The 20,020-nt window shown below is 42.0% G+C and overlaps 1 protein-coding gene across 1 annotated transcript; it reads left to right on the top strand.

The window, feature by feature from the left end:
• Window positions 1-65: 65 nt before the first annotated feature.
• On the top strand, window positions 66-19,981 carry EFCAB14 (EF-hand calcium binding domain 14). Its single transcript, XM_054833879.1, has 11 exons — window positions 66-464; window positions 1,380-1,528; window positions 4,853-4,998; window positions 6,875-6,973; window positions 11,016-11,126; window positions 11,974-12,054; window positions 12,928-13,119; window positions 13,788-13,868; window positions 15,039-15,150; window positions 15,994-16,125; window positions 16,979-19,981. The coding sequence occupies exons 1-11, from the start codon at window positions 283-285 to the stop codon at window positions 17,152-17,154; spliced, it is 1,461 nt and encodes a 486-aa protein (XP_054689854.1). The 5' UTR covers window positions 66-282; the 3' UTR covers window positions 17,155-19,981.
• Window positions 19,982-20,020: the final 39 nt, after the last annotated feature.

Raw genomic sequence — 20,020 nt, 5'->3', positions numbered from 1 at the left:
CCCCGCCCAATGGGAACGTGGCTTGCTGGCAGGTGGAGGGGGCGGGGCGCGTTGGGGCCGGGAGCAGCCATGGCGCGGGCGGCGGCGGCGGGGCTGGGTGTGCTGCCGCGGGGCCGGCGGGGGAGCAGCGGCCGCGGCCCCGCGGAGCGCCTGTAGCCGCGGCCGGGCCGCAGGCTGGCGAGCCGGGGCGCGCTGGCGGCGGCCGCGGCGGCGGCGGCGGCGGAGGAGGAGGGAGGCGGGAGCCAGCCGCCGGCCGCGCCGCCGCCGACACCCCACAAGAGGATGAAGAAGCGGAAGGAGCTGAACGCCCTCATCGGCCTGGCCGCCGACGGCCGCAGGAAGAAGCCCGCCAAGAAGGGCTCGGGCCACCGGCTGCTGCGCACCGAGCCCCCCGCCTCCGACTCCGAGTCCAGCTCCGAGGAGGACGAGTTCGCGGCGGCGGGGGCGCGGGGCCGTTGCGGCAAGTGAGTCCCCGGGGCTGCCGCTGGGTGCCCGGCCCGGTCCTGCCCGGCCCGTTTGGGGGTCTGCCTCCGGGCCCCGGCCCTGCTCCGCCTCGCCTCAGCGCCGGTCTCCGGGGCGGTGCTGGAGGCGGCTGCGTTGCTCTCAGCGGGTCAGCTTCGCGGTTCTCGGGGCTTGTGGGGTGCTGGGGACTGCCAGGGAAGACCTGGAGCTGCCCTGAGCGTGTCTGGCCCAACAGGTGGCCTGGCTGGGTGCAGAAGTGGATCTGAACCACCCTCTGGCTTTTTTCTTCTTGTGTTTTCTGTTTTATGCTCGCTGCAGTCCTTAGAGCAGCTTGGGGTTAGTTGCTTGAAATGTTGAGCGCAGTTATCTGTGTGCATTCAGCGTGGTGCAATCCTGTATCCACAAGCTGAGGCAGTGCTGGCTTTCTCATGGATGTGATGTGCTTTTGCCAATAAATAAGCTTTTCTGTTAGGTAGCAGCGTTGTTAATGGACCTCTGAGAATAATTAAAAGTAGGCTTGTCTCAGAGAAACTTAGTCTTTTGCAGTTTAGGATAATATAGAAGTACTTGCCATAACATTATGGTAATATCCTTTCTTGAAGCTTGCTTTCCAAGCTATCGAGCAGATGTTCCTAACAAGTTTATGTGAGCAGAGCAGGAAGCCTTAGTAAAGGAAACCTGACAGCTGCTCTAAAATATGCTAGATGTGCCTCCTGAGAATAAACTGAACAGAGAGTAATAGCCCTGATCTCTCTCTGTAGCCTTATTTATTCTTGGAAAAGCTCTTCATTAGCTCTTGTCAGCCAAAACATGTGCTGTTCCAGCGCTGTCCCTTACTTTGATAGAAGAGCATTTAAAATAAAACTTTCCGTGGTACTGTTGAATATTCACAATCTGTCATTTTTTGTTTTATCCAGGGGAGACTATCTACGATGCTGCAAGTTGTGTTACCCATTATGCGCGTTTGTCATTCTTGCCGCTTGTGTGGTAGCGTGCGTTGGCTTAGTCTGGATGCAGGTGGCTCTCAAGGAGGATCTGGATGCAATAAAGGAGAAGTTTCGAACTAGTAAGTAGTGTCAATGTAACTATGCTATTTTACATTTGCTTTGGGCAGTATGAAGAGCTTTAGTTGCCTGCCTGCTTATTCAAAATCTGAAAGTACTGAGTAGACAAACTGCCCCTGGATTGAGGAGTCTTCTGAGCCAAAAACACTTGGAGGCTGGGCGAATCTAAGGCAAATGTTACATATTCTTATCTGCTGTATATGTCCTGAGGTGTAGGGATGCTGGACTCAGTGGGCCTGTAGTTGCTTTTACTTACATTTCTAAAATTCCTGACTTTGGTTTTGTGAGTGCTCTCTTCCAAAGGAAGCCCCTATTTAAAAAGTAAAAGTTCTGATCAGCCCCGTAAAAGCAGTTTAGGGGATTTTAGTGCATCTCTTAAAAAACATTAATGGAAAACATTGTTCTTGTCTTGAGCTCTTTTAAAAACTTCTAATACTTGCTGTGGCATTACTGCAATTTGGATGTTGCTTCGATGTAATGGTTTTTTCCTTCATATCCTCTGATGTTTATCTTGCTTGTGTTGACCTGTTGTTCAGCTTTTATGTTGTGTTGCATACGGTGTGGAGTTACATCATGTTTAATACTTTGAAGCGTGGAGTTAACGTGAAGCATTTTGCTTGTAGATCTAAGGCTTTCCCTGTCTGTGTAAGGTTTCAATATTATAACTTCTGTAATGCTGAGGTATAACAAACAGTGAGATTTGCATGTAATGTGTGCTCTTGGCTCTCCATACCTCACCGCTGTACACAAGATATGTTTTGATGCCTTATTTTAGTAGTGTTTAAAATCCTATATATTGAAAAAGGCAAGGATAAGCTGAGGAGCTGTGTGAATGGAGCAGAAGAGTGAAGGTTAAGCATTCAGGTAGTCTGCATCAGGAAAGCTAGGTAGTTAACATTTTGGCTTAGGAGCACCGTTGTTGACTGGGTTTTGTCCCATAGCTGTGGTCTTCATCTTAGAATTTTTGTGCCCCTGATGTGAAGGTGACCTTAAATAAGGCTGGTGAAATCAATTAAGAAATTAGGAGGCTGCTAAGGCTGGAGGTAAGCAGGGGGCTTGATTTGCTTGTGGTAAAAGAGGTATTGAGGAAATGTATGTAGAAATTCTTTGCTGCTGGTGTTTAGGGCTTCCTGTTCAGGCATGTAACTCTGCTATGAGGTGGGGAGTTGTCTGCCAAGGTGGAACCTGCTGCCTGGGAGTGAGAGGAATTGTTGCTGATAGATGTACTTCTGTATTAGCTGATACTGAACTCTGAAAGTTAGCCGTAACTGGCGTCCACCAGTTATGGAGGACACCTTCAGTTACAGGCGCTGTTTTGTGGCTGTGAGCGTACCCAACAGCTCTGCGTAGCTGTTTCTGTGTTCTGGGTAAGCTGACTACTACTCTTCATGGACTGGTCTGGTTTAAGTAAGGACCGGCAGTAAAAGTTTTGCACAATGCCAACAGTTGTTGGCTTTGGTGTAGTTAAGTTTCATCATTCCTGTTCTACATAGACCTCTTTGTTAAAGCAGTTCTCTCTGTCTCTCTTGCTGTCTAGCAATTACGAATAGCATGTCTGTTTTCTCCTCAATAGCTCTGATAGAAAAGCTGTGCATTTAATAGTTGGTCTAGTGATAAAATAGTCTCAGATTTCCTCGCCACTGTAATAGCCTGCCTAGAAGCTGGACGTGAGTCTCATAATGAGGCACAGAGTTAAAAAGAACAATAAAAAAAGACAGCAAAAATAACCTGGTTCCAAAAGCTAACATTGTGCTTTGAGACAGGTGGTTGCAGAAACAAAAGCACGGGATCTGTCTGTCCAGCAGCAGGTTTGGAAAAAGAATCTTCCTCCTCTGAATCTTCATCCAGGTGTTTTCCCCATAAGAGTGGATTCCCATGGAGATATTTGTTAATGTTCTGCCATCCTTTGAACAAACTGTGTATGGTATGAGTGCTTTCCAAAAATAAGACGTATTTGCATGTAGTGTATTTGGGGTAGGGGAAAGTTATTGTAGTGTTTCCATTCAGTTGTTAGTAATGATGCTAAGAATGCATATAGCACTTTAATGTTTTTTGCAGTGCTAGGAAAGTTAAGTGGAGTCTCACTGTACATAGTGAGATTGGCAAAATGAAAAATAATTTGTCTACCAGAGTTTCTGAAACATCAGATGCCATGTGAACTGCTTGTGTCAAACACAAATAGTGCTCAGTCTGTTTTGGCTAAAATACACCTTTCAATGTCTTACTTAACTTGAAAGTGTTATTTGGATCTTGAGTGATCAATGGAGATTACTCTGTGCCTAGAAATGACTTTTAGGACGTGCTTCAAGAAAAGTGAAGTGGGTTTTTGAAGATGCACAGCTTTCTGGTTGTGTGTATTTGGACATCCAACTCCATGGGCACGAAGTACTCGTGAAGGCTTCCCCTTTTGGCTGGGTGGGTTGCACAAGGAAATTTGTTCTGGGAGCTGCCAGCTATGTACCACATATGTCCCACTGCTCTTGGGGGTCTGTGGTCTGAACGATGGCTGTTTGTTGTGGAGCATTCCAGTGCTGCGTTACAGGGTGGAGGCGCAGGTTTTGGAGAACTCTGTCATCTCCATCTCAAAACCTTTGTGTATTTGTTTCCCAGACCTAGGGATTTAGGATTGCCTAACAGCGCTTGCAGCTAAACAGCTTAGTCACTGCAGACCTGGAAGAGCTGCATTTCTGAGGCACACTTGAATTTTTGAGCTGCATGTTTCCCTCTTCGTCTAGTATTAATTGCAGTAATAACTGACTTTATTTCCAAGGACCTTGTTTACTGATTTGTTTACCAACAGACGCTAGTGTGTAAGCTTATACATTTTTTCACTTGCCTTTCTGTCACATGGAACGACTGTAATCATGTTAATCTCTTTGGAATTCACTTCATTGTCAGCAACCCCTTCGCAGGCTTGAGAAGGGCACCAGGGTTCATTTTGTGTACCTCCTTTGCCCTGGTACTGTTGGCAGTTCTCATTTACCATCCCATTACTGTTTCATGTCTCTTTGTGAAAGTAATGTAGAATAACTGCACTAAATAAAGACCTGCCAAGGCTTGCCAGAATGACAGTACTATTGCAAAGTATTAAATTTAGTACAGTCTCTCTGAGTTCTCTTTGCGGACGTTAGTACTCTTAAAACAAAAAAGCGCTGTCATTCTGAACAAACACTTAGTTTTGAATTGGCAATAAAACTAGATGTAGAACCTATTATTGCCTTCTTTCACTGCTGTAGATGTTGCTGCTTGTAATTTGGCTTTTGCCTTTCAATACCATTTACCTGGACTTTTGGGGGGGGTTTAAACAAATTTATTTTTTTTTTTAGTGGAATCTAATCAAAAGACATCATTCCAAGAAATTCCTAAACTGAATGAAGATTTGGTGCAGAAGCAAAAGCAACTAGAACAAATTGAGACTGGAGAACTGGGGTTAAATAAAATTTGGATAAATATCACAGAGATCAATAAACAGGTGAGAGGGATCAGTGCTTGGTTTTGAAAAATAAAATATTCCATTCAAATTTATTTTTACAGAAATTAATTTCAAGTGCAGTGCTGAGCTTTTATCTAAGGACTTCTGTGACCATATGCTAAACTTTTAAAATAAAAGTTAAAATGGAGTATAAGCCTCATTATTAAACAAGCAAAAATTTTGAGCATCCAGTTGGACTGGAGACTGATCGCAAAGAGAAGAAATTACGCAACTGGTGGAAAGACTTCAGGCAGAACTTAAAAGAACCTGACAACTGTGTGGTTCTTAACTTTCCTGCCAAATAATTGTGATGTTTATGATGAGACATTTGACATTCCAAATTTCTGAGAGTGTCTGCAAATGTTTTATAAACATGGAAAAGTTACCGAAATCAGTGCAAGTTCATGTTGCTACAAATGAAGCACTGGTGTCTCGTGAATATAAAATCTGATAATACACACTTAGAATCTGAGCTGCTGTAAATCTTAGCTCTGTTTATGTAGCTAGAACTAAGCTACTTAACAGAAAGCTGTTTCCTCAGTTGCTGTATTAACTCATGCTTCAAACAAAGCATCCAGCAAGGCTCTTATTGAAATTCTTGCCTCGGAGGCTAAAAGTTCAGAGCTACTCACAGTTAGTGGTATAGAGAGCTGTGTGTGGGGAACCCTCCCTGACACTGGTGCTTTGGGTTTAGTTTTTAAGAGTATTGAGGTGCCTGCTCGGATTGGTTTTTCTTCAGCCCCATGCAGTGGTTAAGTGCTTAATGGGGCACACAAATATATTTGAAAATTTGACTTGCTTTCTCGGGCACCTGACAGTATGCATTATCCACAGATATTTGGGTGCTTCATTGGACTTCTAAAACACTATCATCTGCACGTGGACGTTAAAGATACTTGCACATGGTTCTTGCAGGCCCTCAAGTTACCTCAGGGTCTGGTTAAGAGTCTGAGCCAGCTCTTCTGGGGATCAAAATTTAGTTACTGTTGTTTTCCATGAATTGTTGGGATGTACTGCTGGGAATTTATTTCAGCCAATATTCACAGCTGTGGAACCAGAGGCTCTGCATGCCAGCTGATCAGCATTGGCCTACGGTAAAGTTAGGATCTTGCCCATTTCCCCAGCTTGTGAAACAACTGTTTTTTTTAACCAGAAGAAAGTGGGTTTTATCTGCTCTACTTTTGTGTTGTCAAATGTGAAAAGAAATTATTTTTCTTTGTTTTGACTACCAATGGCTACAAATTGACTTTAAAGCAATAGTGTTAGCAATTAATGACTAGTTGTTTTTAATTTATCTGACCAACTCTCAATTAGAATAAGTAATCTTGACCCACTGAATAACTTGCTGTCTGGGTCAAACAGTTGACAGAAATTGAGTTAACCTGCTATACTCAGGTTGTCACTGTTCCACTTCTGTAGCAGAAGGTTTGGGTGATACGTGCAACTTCACTCAGCTAGAGAAGTTGCATGGCTTTGCTGGGTTTTGCCAGCTGGCTTTGATTGCTGAATACAGAAGTGGTTGACTTGTTTCCTCCATGCAAGGGCTTCTTGCACAATTTTTTACACCGTTCTTGGGCAACAGCCTCTCTCTAAGGGCATGAATGTAAAATGGGCAGAGGGTACCTTATTGAAAAGAAGGGGCTTCTATGGCTTTCATTCAGTTTAAAAAAAAAAAATCTTCTGTTGCAAGAGGCGGAATATTTTTTAATGTAGCCTAGGCAGGACTTCTAACCTACAGCCAGCGGTGTTTTGTATGTGTGCATATATAATTTTGTCTTGTCTTATGTTTTACTGTTACAAATGAAGTCATTAGCATTGGGGAAGGTCAAAATCAGGATTATGTTGACTAATTCTAAATATTCCTCTCTGTTTTTAGATATCACTATTGACCTCAACAGTAAATCATCTCAAAAGCAACATAAAGGCTGCTTCTGATCTGATTTCTCTTCCTGTCACAGTAGAGAAACTTCAGAAGGCAAGTACTGTAAATGTGGCTATTGCTAAAAGCATTCTGTGCTGCTAAGCTGCAGCTGGGCTCTTGGGGATAGCAGTAACAACAGGAGTTACCTGAATTACATGTGAGGCGTATTTGCTTCTCTTGTTTTTAAATTAGACTTCATATACTTGATACTGTATGGTCCTACAATAACATATGGCAGGTAAAAAAATTGAAGGCCTCGTCTATCTCTTTCTGGAGATGCATTTGCTTGTATTATGTTGTCACTTCTTCGCCTTGGCACTGATCTTTCTGGTTGCTTTCCTTCAGGTTGCTAATCTTAATATCATTTAAGACACTTGCAAAACATCTGTCTGCAGTTTTACAACTCTGCTTGCAAATACGTGGTTTGTTTAGCTTTTTTTTAATTTGAAAAGAGAAAGTTTTCCAGAAAGCAATCCATTTTCATCTTGAACAGTCTATGGTTCTGCATCTGGCTCTGCATTTATGGTCTTGAGGCAGGTAGAGGTCTAACCTGGGGAGTGGTGGGCCTGGAATGTTAGTGTGGGAGATTTCTTGGTGTTCAGTACATGCACAGCAAAACATGAATTGTACTAGGATGGTTTTCTGACAATCCCTTGAAAGATGGGCCCTACTGGGTGATGCAAGCTTACTTTTAAAGTGGCTTCTGTTAATACAGTGTCTTACCATGTGCCTCAGCTGAGCATTCTTTACCAAAGAACTGTCCTGTTTATTTTGGTAAAAAAGAATGGCTTGTTGAAACTTCCCTGGCTCTTCCATGGCAGTTCTGTTTATTTAGCAATAAGTATTTATATTGGGCTAACACTTAATGTCAGTCCGGACTTTGTGGCTTTTACGGGTTTCTACTTCTCATTTCCTATCCCAACAAAATTAATGTATAATCAGCAGGTAGTCACATGCAAAGCAATTAATGTGGTTTGGCTGAACAGACTGCTAGGATTTCTGTTTCTGGAAGGAGTACAAAGCTGTTTCCTAAGCTTCTAATTTGCTGTTATGAGCATGATAGATTTTCACTGTGTCATATCAGAAGTACATCTGAAGGCAGTACCTAGTCTGGAACGTGCACCTACTTCATATTTTTTATATATATTTAATGTAGAAAAACCGTGTTGTCATCTTGCTGCCTTTAGTACTGTCAGGACAAAGTGTTAGGGCCAACAGATGTCAGCTTGCAGTGATCTGCTGAACAGCAAGGCTTTTTCATGTTGAAATAAGTCTGTCCTTGGTCATGCTTCATGAGAATCAAAGATCTTGGGAACTTTTGAGTTCTTTCCAGTCTCTGCTGTTGCGTCTAGGTAAGGTGTTAGATATGACATCTGTTTCCGCTGCTCTCTTGATGCTATCTTGTTTGCATTTATGTTTTGGAAAATTGATATAATGAAAAAAAGAGCTGGAATCCTTCCAGGAGGTATATTGCAAGGTGTTGAATGTAGAAAAGCTTTTTGAAGGTTTAAATACTATAGTTTTAATGGCTTGTAAGTGCCACGTTAATGAGAAGCGATAGGTTTCAAGACTTGGATGTCTTTGACCTCTGCATGCGTGCTGCACTACTTTCTGTCATGCAGGAGAACTTCAGTGGGTGTAGGTGGGTAGCCTGGCTTTTGATAGCCCTGGTGAAAAATCTCCTGCTCAACTGTCCATTGCATTCAGCTGTCTTTGGGATTACCTGTCTGCCTTGGAAGAAATTGTCTGTCAGCAGTCCTGGCTAACTGGGGAGGTCCCAGTTGACTGGACCAGCAAATGTGATGCCCATCTACAAGAAGGGCCGTAAGGAGGATCTGGAGAACTACAGGCCTGTCAGTCTGCCCTTGGTGCCAGGGAAGGTTACAGAGCAGGTCATGTTGAATGCCATCACACGACACGTACAGGACAACCAGGGCATCAGGTCCAGTCAGCATGGGTTCATGAAAGGCAGGTCTTGCTTGACTAACCTGATCTCCTTCTATGACAAGGTGACCTGCTTAGTGGATGAGGGAAAGGCTGTGGTTGTTGCCTTTGACACTGTTTCCCACAGCATTCTCCTGAGGAAACCGGCTGCTTATGGCTTGGATGGATGTACTCTTTGGGTGAAAAATTGGCTGGATGGCCAGGCCTAAAGAGTTGTGGTGAATGGGATTAAATTCGGTTGGCAGCTGGTCACAAGTGGTGTTCCCCAGGGTTAGTACTGTGGCCAGCAGTGTGCCCAGGTGGCCAAGAAGGCCAATAGCATCCTGGCTTGTATCAGAAATAGCATAGCTAGCAGCTCCAGGGAAGTGATTGTCCCTCTGTACTTGGCACCTTGAATACTGTCTTCAGTATTGGGCTCCTCACTACAAAAAAGACATTGGGTGCTGGAGCGTGTCCAAAGAAGAGCAGCAAAGCTGGTGAAGTGTCTGGAGCACAAGTCTTATGAGGAGCAGCTGAGGGAACTGGGGTTGTTTAGCCTGGAGAAGAGGAGGCTGAGGGGAGACCTTATTGTACTCTACAACTACCTCAAAGGAGGGTGTAGCCAGGTGGGGGTTGGTGTCTTCTCCCAAGTAACAAGCGATAGGACAAGAGGAAACGGCCTCAAGTTCTGCCAGGGGAGGTTTAGATTGGATATTAGTGAAGAAAGTTTTCCTGAAAGGGTTATCAAGCATTGGAACGGGCTGCCTAGGGAAGTGGTGGAGTCACCATCACTGGAGGTATTTAACAGACATGTAGATGTGGTGCTTAGGGACATGGTGTTTAGTGGTGGACTTGTCCAACTGTTAACCTAGCACTGCCTCAATGATCTCAAAGGTCTTTTCCAACCTAAATTATTCTATGATTATATGAAAAGACTGCTGTTCTTAGAATAGGATTTTGGTTTTCTTAAGTCTTTTTCCCTGTAGGTACTGTTCCTGAAAATGGGGAGGTTCCTGCTGGTGTTAAGAGTCCTGAAGGATTACTGAGGGAGTTCCTCTTGGACAGCAGCTCTTGTTCAGACTGATGAAAGGTGCTAAAGGTGTCCTGAGATCCTCCAGGACAGAGAGATTGCTTACTGAACCTGTGTTCAGAATTGCAAAATGAAAAGCTGGAGGAAGATTTGTGTGGATATCTTTTGAATATAGTCTGGGTAGCTAGAGGGTCACTTCAGTGCCTTAAGAGCTTATGAGCTTAACGGGGTCATAGGAAAAGGGTATTTTTAGATTGGTTCTGCTTGTTTTAATGATTGAAGAAAGTATTAAAAATGGAATGAGAAGCATAGGGTCATGCTCTGTCCTGTTACTGTGACTTTTGGTGGTGTTGGGTTGATGGTTGGACTTGATATTAGAGGTCTTTTCCAACCTTAAGATTCTATCATTCCAGTACTGTTTGTGGATGTCCTGGTTGACAGTCTGACTCTGATAGGTGCCATGCTGTCAGCTGCTAAAACACCAGTGCAGCTTTACAGAATAGTTACTTTCTAAAGTTAGAGCTGGGGGTAGGAGGAATTCACATAGGTGGAGGCAAGGGAAGGATGAGACAGGGGTAGTCAGAAGCAAAGGCAGCTGTTGGAGCACACTGACTGTACCTGCAGAATTCACAGGGGCTGTGCTGATGCTTCAGAGCTATTCTTGCCTTTTTTAAAAAGGCAATACTTGCTGAAAATCTAATCTGCAACCTTTGGCAGACTAGTTTTGTGGTGTATGATGTGTCTGGGTAGCCCTGAAAGACAATTAAGGCAGGATAAATTGGTGATGTCAGCATCCTTGTATTCAGTACAAATACTCCATGTCTTCATATCAGGATTTTTTTTTTAATTAATTCCAGAACATTTGTATTGTTTTGGGAGTGGGAGTAGCAAACCTGTGATTTTAGTTATCTAGCTTAAGCTGTCATCTTGTAGAGTGTGCCTTTGTTTATTGGCCTGGAGATGATGTGGTATAATTTGCAGTTTTGTCTGCAAAGAAAGTTCTGAATACTTGAAATTCATGTGCGTATTTTTATGGCAGTCTGCCTGCAGTTTTGCTAACAAAACATTGTGTTTAGCAGATTGAAACTTTGGGACAGTGCAGTTTGAGGAAGACTGAGATTTTTGTCATCTTCTTTATTCCAGACTGTAGCGAACATAGGTAGCACGCTTACCAGTGTTTCCCATGATGTTGAAAATATACAGACAGCTATCGAAGAATACAAGAAATCCATCGAAATACTTCAGAACGATGTGGTAAGAAAATGTAATGATTTAACACTGCGTTTTAACAGTTACCTGCCTAATATCAAGCAAGTTTAAGAATTGTGTGGAGTTCTGCCTTGTGCCTTCAAAATACTTCTGAAGTTTCAGTACGTGCTGGTTGGTACTTTAATAAGGTAATCTGCTAATCCCTGTGTGACATCTCCAATGTGGTACCAAGTATGTACTTCTCTGGAGACAGAATTGTTGGTCCCTACTACACTTCTTTTCCTGCAGATTTTTGCTCCTTGCTACACAGATGTGGAGCTTTGGGCACTGCATATGGTAACTGTCTGCACTGTCTTAGGATTGGGGATGGTGGAAGTGTTGAAATAGTTTGTTGGTTGAATTAAGGATGCATGTAAGGATGAAATTACTGACCATCTTTAGTAGAAATTACTCGTATTTGTACTGACCTCTCACTTGGGGTTAACAAACGGAGCCAGTACAAATTTTTCTTGGCTAAATGCAATGCAGCATTACTTTAATAAGAATACTTGCAGGTAAAATCTAAATTGGGCACATAAAATTTTATTCAGTCAGTGGGTGCTATGAAAACATTGCAGATATGGCAGTGTGTATGGTAGCAGTGAAGTGTGTGTCATAATACTTCATTAAAGGGAGAAGAACTAATTAGGAGGGTTTAATTAAAATAAATTTAGACCTTATGTGTTTGAAAGAGAAAACTCTGTATTAGCCTAGTTAAAATACTGCATGCACAACAGACTTGAGTGACTATAACTGTAGCAAGACAACCTTAGTTACAGCCTGCCAGTTATTAAAAGCTTAGTATTGTTTTTTACAGGCATTTGGTAACATAACTTTCTACTTCTTTCCTTAGACGGAACTAAAACAGATACCTTCACTTCCCTCCACTGTTGTGCCAAGGACTGAGAGAAATCAGACAGAAAATTGCAAACAGGTATTTTTCTTCCTTGCATAAGGAATATTGGTACCAGTATCACTAATAATTTTTTATGTGTATTTTGCAGTACTGTAGTGTACAAAAAAGTATGTTTTTTATCAAGACAATACCGATACCATGCTTCAAAATGAAATATAATTTTGTTATGTTTTGTTATCTGTAGTTTGCTCCTGTGTACGTGCAAACAGGAGACTATCCTAGTCTGAGTATTTTTTTTTTGCGTTCTAACTGGGTGAGGAGTAAAAAGACTGAAATGAATATCAAATAAATTATAGGTGTACTTTGCTTATGCAAATGGCAATGAGTTAAAGGCTTTTTTTCAAATGGGTTTTATGGCAGGTAGTTGCCAATCTGAGCAAATTTGGGAGTGGCACGTGTTGAGTCACCCTCAGTGTAATGAGGTGTGGAAAGCAGGGATTCAGCCACAAAAAAGAGAGGATACTGTGTGAGTGTTTAGTTGAATGGCTTGGAATGGAATGACTGCATTTATTTACATTTAATACAGTTGATATCTTCCTCAAAAATGATTCCTGTGTATAAATATGCCTAAGACATGCTTTCTTGGGAATAAATAGTTGGTGTGGTTACTAAGCTTGCCCTGGAAAATTAGATGAATAGGCTTTGTGTGTTTGCTGGCACGGTTGAAGTGATTACATTAGCAACAAAGAGGTTAGCCCTGAGGAAAATCTCAGTTTCAAACTTTGAAAGCTGGAATAACTTTCTGGAAGCTTCCAGTTGGATGTTATCAGCTGGGTTGGTGGGCAGCCAGTCTGAAGTCTGCCTGGTTAAACTGGGTCAGTCACCATGTTGTTAATAGCAAGAGCGCTACAGAGGTTGAGTAAACTGACATGTTCTGGGTTTGTATTTCAGGAAAGCCAGTCACTGCATGCAGCTTTGGAGGAGCTAAATAATTCTGTAGTGGTGTACCAAAAGTTGAATGATATCAAGCTTCTGAATGTGAATTCAAGCATTGGTGACCTTAGCCGGAGGGTTATGCTGTTAGAAAACTTTCCCCTTGCTGTGAATAATCTGGGCAAAAAAGAGAACTTGTCTACCAATGTGGTAAGTATTTGATGACTAAGGGTGTCTGCTCAGCCTGGTAGTTTCAATACTTTCTATACGCTACGGATACAGCTTTTCAAACCTCACTAAAGAAAATGTCAGAATGAAACTTGAGACACTTAGGAATTCATTGTAAAAGGCTAGAATTTGTTCCGTATTTCTGAACAGATAACCAACGTTAAGAGTATCTCTGAAGTAGTCATTTCTTCTCTGCAGAATCTGCAGAGAAATGTCCAAAACACTGTGACATTTAAGACTTGGGTGACCGCTTAATGGGATTCATAAACCTCTTTAACTATGTTTTAGGAAGGCGCTCTGGGATGGGTCTGTTAAGACCACTGAGGAGCTACGTGGGCTTCTGGATTGTTCAGTGATGCTTAAATATTAAAAAGAAAAAAAACTAAATATGTTTGTAAATCCTGCCAGTGCTTTCTGTATACCATACTGGGGCCAGTCTCTGAGAAGGTGTTCTGTATGTTTAGTGATAAGGGAACATGCTGACGTTGCTGTGGTAAATTATGTAACCCACTGTTTTCATGTTTATCCTACCATGTATTTGTCCTGATTTTTTTCCTGCTTTATGCCTGCCAAATTTGAAGGAAAGAAACTCTCTTGTAGAAAATAATAAGCACATGAATAAACTCAGCTCTCCTCCATTTTTCCTGTAGGGGAATGATGCAACTACCTCTCTAAAAGTGGAAAATGAAGATCAACTAGATAATGAAACTCATTCATATAAAGAGCTAAAGGTACAGTAAGGAAACACAAACTGCGCTGGATTAGTAGAACATGTCAGTGTCTTTATAATCATGTTTTAAATGAGACTTAATTGAGGAAAGATCTGCAAGCTAGTCTGAAGAAGTTGCTTTTAAAAGTCCAGAGTAGAAGGACAGCTTATCCACCCCACTTTGAGGACAGGAAGTCAATTAGGATGGCAGAGGAGTTTTAATAGTTTAAAGTCTTGCCATTCTGACTCCATATGGGATAACATAGCAGAGCTGCTGTAATATCCTTCCATGCAGCTGAAAGAATCTTGGGAAGTTCAGACCAAGGCCCAGTGGAACAGGGGTCTCTGGCAGCCGGCTCGTTTGAGTACCCATTGCCCTGCTCTCAGCAAAGCTAGCCCAACTATTGTGGGTTCACACCACAAACGGGGTTATGGCATTTATCCAGGTTTAAAAACTTTCTTGGGTTGACTTAGACAAACTTTGCACTAGTGGAGTCTAGGAATTGATGAAAGCAGCCGCCCAGTAATGATCTGATGACTGGCTGTGAACGAGTTTAACAGCCTGAATGGGCAAACTGTGGGCTGCGGATAAGAGGTGGCGCTGCTGAGGTTAGTTTCCATCTTCTGGAAAGAAGTCGGGTGAGGGAACTGGCCACACTGTCGGTTTTAGGCTTGGGTTGATGTGAACTCAATCTGTAATCTGGAAACTACTCATAAAAAGAGCAAAGGAACTCCAGATTAAAAAATGTGGTGGTTTTACTTTGACAGGGATATAGTGACTTCAGCACTAAGATAGTCAGTACTGCAGACAAATGATTGAAAGAATTATGCAATTCAACTAATTATAAATGTTCGCTCCAAGTTTGACTGTTTTATGTTAGGTTTTTTTAATTCTTGCTCATTTATATAAGGAATACAGAAATTAAATGTCAGATTCTTTTGAAATTGGTGTCTGCAAAATGGTTGCCTACTCTTCAGGTTGAGGTACTGATTCTATTGTTTTCTTACAGACTGTATGAATTTAGTCCTTGCAGATTTTTTAAATTTTTAAGTCCTGTTTATCATTTTAAACTTGATCAGCCTGGAGACCTCCCAGTCACTCGAGTACTTACATATTTTGAATTACTTCTTTTCCTGATCTTCTCCATTTACTGAAGGGGTGCTTCATAAGAATTTTTTTCTACTTGTGCAGGAAATAGGAACTAGAGATTCTCAGGTATCAAAACTAAAAGAGAAGCTTCAGCTGATCAGTGCTCTAACAGGCAAGCCAGAAAATGACAGACCCATTGAGACATCAAAGAATGGTAAGAGTGTCATATAATAGTAATCTATAAACCTGAAGGTTCCCTGTGTAATTCAAAGAATAACTAATGAAGGTGGATAATTTAGACTGTTCCTTAAGCTTTTTGGTGAAGGTTCTTTCAAAGTGGTAGGACTGATGGCTCTAAACCAGAAAATTGTATATGACTAGAGAAGTTTGAAGGTGACTTTCCATGTGTATAGCAGGAGTCATATGCATCAATAGCTTGTATTTGAAGGCATACAGTGATTAACTTGTAGAAACTTATACCCAGTAACATCTGGTTTTGCTTTTTCAAAAGAGGAAAGGTCTGCATCTCTGCTGCCTTACCTCAGTTCTGCACTCTTGCTGTATATATTCAGGTAGTGCTGAAGATAAGATTTGAAATACTTCATTACAATTAAACTGAGCTTGTTGTTAATTTGTTAATCAGCAACTTGGAAGTTTAGACTTTGCTGTTGGGAAAGATAGATACCTGCATTGACAACGTGAAAATTTAGAAGATGTAATTTGCTTAATAAAGCTTGTGCAGCACTTTCAGACTGGGAAGTAGAAAGTGATTCCAAATCATTCTTTGTAAGGGGTTTACAAATGCACATCTCCTAGTACAACATGAAAGATTAAAGCTGTGTAACTGTCCAAAATAAATTTTCTTTCCTTCTGTTCTTCCTGTTATTGGTAAAAGGGGACAACCCTGCTGTATTCTGAAATGATTTTGCAGCATTCTTATCCCGTACAGTATCTGTAATACAAAAAAAAAAAACCCATGTTTGATTGGATTTTTTTTGTTTCTGCTAACTGTAATTCTGTGGAATTAGTAAAACTAATAGAAATTGTTTTGTACTAGTTGGAAGTAGTCCGAGTACTACAGCAAAGCCCACAGACCTTTCAAGGCTGGCTTCAAGGTCAGCTGATGACAACACGGAGGGAAATGGACAGCTGAGACATCTGTCCTTACCAGGAATTTCCAGCATCGAAGGTATGTCCTTTCTAGGCTGACCTCTTCTTTTTCTGAATACTTCATGTAAATGTTTAGGAGACGGTAAGTGTAACTGGAATTATGGTAGTGTGTCTGGGCATTCTGGGAGAATTGAGGTCAATTTTAAAAGCTTGCGAACTACGGGCTGTTTTGGGTTTTTTTTTAAATTAATTAAAAAAAACAACCAAACAACCTAAAAGAAAAGACTAGCATGTAAAAGAAAAGAAACTGGGATTTAATCAGGAGTGCGCATTATAAGCGAATTGTAATTGAGTGCTAAAGTATTATATTAAGTGCCCCAGAGATTGAGAGAGAAGCCAAAGGCAAAATTAGGGTGCTGAAGGACAGTGAAGTAGGTGTGAGTGTAGTTTGTTTTTTCTTTATTTTTTTTTTAGGAGAACACTGACTGGTCAAACGAATGGTTTCTGGGTCTTGCTATTCAGTCTTTTCCGCTACTGAAAGGGCAGTGCTTTGCATCAGGAAATGAATAGACACTTTTCCCTTTATATCATCTGTGCTGTTGGTATAGCAACAGTCATTCAGAGCTGGCTTTTGTGGAGAATAACTTCATCCGTATGCAGTTAGTGGTTGTAGAATGGGCTATTAGTCGTGGCCAGAAATAGGGATTTTTTTTTTTCCAGATTTAATGTAATTTAATCCAGAAATGTTTATGCTTCCTTCTCTTAACCTGCCACTGACAGCTTGCAACAACACAGAAGGCAAACTGCATACTTGGGGATGCTTTATTTAATTACTAGGTAGTAAGACATAGTGCAGTAAAACTGGAAGAGCACCTTATAGGATATTCCTGTGTACTTAAAGGACCTACTTCTAAATGCTTTTCTCTTTGCAGATCTTCAGAATTTGTTTGAAAAAGCAAGTGAAAATGTTGATGGAAAACTATCATATGAAGATCTTCAAAAGCTGCTTGGCTCTACAACCCCAGAGTCATGGAGCTTTAAGAAATTTGACACAGATGGAGATGAGAAATACTCATTACAAGAACTGAGATTAGCTTTAGGTGTATAGGTTATATATTTAGAAATGTGATATTGATGGATGCTACTGTAGCTAAAGGAAACTACGGGACATGAAAAACTACGTCTGCACTTTCCCAGTGTTTTACTGATCTTTGGAGCTAAATTACTGTACACATTGCCACCTCTTTTTGTTTGCATTTATTGAAAAGAAATTTACAAATTTCTATGTCGATAGGACATAATATTGGGACTGTGTTAAAATCCAGAAAATTCCCAAACTTGGAAACATTTTCCTTTCATTCTTTCCTTTTCAAAGGAGTTCTTTTTAATTTAAAATGTGTACATACTAAAATAAAACTATGGTTTTATATTTCACTGAAATTTGCCTTAAATTAGAGAGCTGCACTTTATGTAGAGCAGAAAGAAATCTATCTTGTAAAGATGGCCTCCTTCTGCTTGTAAATATCTGAGATAGAGTAAATTATGCATATTTAAGGGGAAGTTTGTGTCAGGGGCTGTGTTGGTAGTAAGCTGTTTTATGAGGAGAGACTGAGCCTAAAAGGACTGGTTAAGAGCTTCAGCTAAATTTCTAATTTTGACTGACTATATCCATGAATGAGTTTGGACTCAGTCAGAGGAAAGCAGGAGTGGTGAATCATGCCCATCTACAGCAGGATATATTTTTAGAAGGAAGAGTTGAAAATGTTTTTATATCATGAGCCTACAGGAGCAATTACCTAACAAGTGCTTGGGTTTTCACTTCAGCATTCTTCTAGCTTTGCTGTATTGCGTCCAGATTATTTTGCAAGATGAGCCTATTTTTTTAAAAAAAGAAAGCTATTGAAGAATTTTAACAGATGCTTTAAGAGGTAAAACTCTACAACGGAGCCTGCTGAGCAGCACCTGAATAGTTCATGCCTCGGATATGATCAACAGTGTGCTGACAGTCCCGCTGACTGGTCACTGGAGATTTTTTCAACAGGGTTGCTGGTGCTGCCAGTTTCTTCCATCTGCTGTTGTTGGGGCCACTCTGAAGTGTCCTGAGTAAAGCTCCTGGTCACTGGGAGCGTGAGTGGGTGGGCAAGGCCCAGGGCAGGTTTGTGGGCTGTTTCCTGACTAATGTGAGCATGATCCCTTCTTGGTACCTTTACCTTTTGTGTTCTCGCCAACAGAAGGATGGAAAAAGCAGGATAGGAGCATGCAGTCGCATCCACGTTCTCCACTGACGCGTCCTTTGTAAGTGAGGTTTCCTTACTATAGAGGAGCCTAAGGGTTTGTTTATCGTAGTGGATCTGAACGCTGAGTGTTTCTGGAAGATAGAAAATTACTTTTGCAGAAGGGATTCTTTTGCGGGCTAGATCAGGGCCAAGTCGGATGATTTTGCTGATGAATGTCACCGATCTTGTTGGGAGTTTTTTGCATGATTAGTGAACTGAAGTTGCCCACCTTGCTGAAACATCAGTTTATGTGGAAGTCAGTTCATAATTGTTGACATATAAAACTTTAGACTGGATGTTTTATGAATAATTGTCTTCTGGAGTATGAATCAGTGAAGGAGTGTACAAATGGAACCCTGTCACCCATTGCCTAGGCTTCTTTCACTGTTGCTCTTCTATCCTGTTTGGGTAATGCAGACATGACCCAATATGGAGATGCTTTTGATGTGACATTTGAAAATACAGTATTTAAAAACAAAACCAACCAACCTTGGCTTTTGAGAGGACAAGAAGCCAACACTTACTTCTTGCCACTTCCCACACCCTTTTATACACTACTGTATAATTCCTTAACCAAATAATAATAAAAAAAACCAACCTAGCAATAAAATGTAACCAATCTGGTATTTTATTTGTACATACTGTATCATAGCCATATGCCAGAGTTTGCAAAATATTTTTGGAAGTTTGATTTGTACGGAATTTAACTTACCTTAAAATTTAAGGGATTATTGTATTGCCATGTGAGTCTGTTAGTGTTTTGTTTTGTTGCAGTCTGCTTTACTTTTAGAAGGCTCTTCAACAGCAATAGTGAAACTGTCAGCTAGAGACAGCGTGCGCCGCTCCAGCTGCCCGGGTCCTCTGCCTGCGGCCAAGGAGCCGAGCTGGTTGCTAGAGCTGGTCACTAACCGGCACAGGGCACAGCTCTCCAGTGGTGCTGCTTAATTTGCATGTCAAGAGCATAGTGGATTGCTAATTGCTGTAGTCACTGCTGTTGTAGGATGGACTTGTGCTATCAATTTAACAACATCTGATCGTCCCCAAGTACAGTGGTCGCTTCTGTAGCCGGTAGCGGTGTGAGCCCGGGTCCCCAGCCACCTGCTCCCATCTCCGCAAGTTGCCTGCACGCTGCTGGTCTCCACCTCGCTTGCTTTCCAAAGCCCCCGTGCTGGGTGTTGGCAGGCTTCCTCCCCTGTGTTTTACTCGCGCTGCGGATGGTAGAGGGCATAAAAGCCATGGACATGGTAAATGCGCTTGTCCAGACCCGCGCTCTGCCATAGCTCGTGCCTGCGGACCACGGTGCCCAGCTGCCAGCCAGCCGGAGGCCAAATGCTTCTGCATGCGGTGAGTTCTCCAGGAACAAAGGGATGTCTGAAATCGTGTTAAACACAGCGGAAGGGTCTGTGAGCGGCAGCTGGAGCTGGAGCTGAGACTTGCTGTTCTGCTGTGAGGCTTGGGTTCATTTTCAGGCTGTATTTGTGGGTTTTGGGTGACTCCTGTGTATCTTTCAGTTCAGTTACTGTACGAGGAGCGGAGCCGCACCGTGCTGGGTGTGCGTGGCGCCTCTCTCCTCCGCTGCGTTTGAGCTACGGCACTCCACGCCTTTTATCATGTAACGCGACTTTTAATTTCTCTAAATAAAACTTCATTTTCAGTGTGCGTTTCCGGCGGTTTCATTCCGGGGGCGGAACGGCGGGG

This window comes from Grus americana, chromosome 8 (genome assembly GCF_028858705.1).
Source record: "Grus americana isolate bGruAme1 chromosome 8, bGruAme1.mat, whole genome shotgun sequence".
Classification (NCBI taxonomy): domain Eukaryota; kingdom Metazoa; phylum Chordata; class Aves; order Gruiformes; family Gruidae; genus Grus; species Grus americana.
Note: the sequence above shows the minus strand (reverse complement) of the source record. Positions and strands in the feature narration are given on the sequence as shown.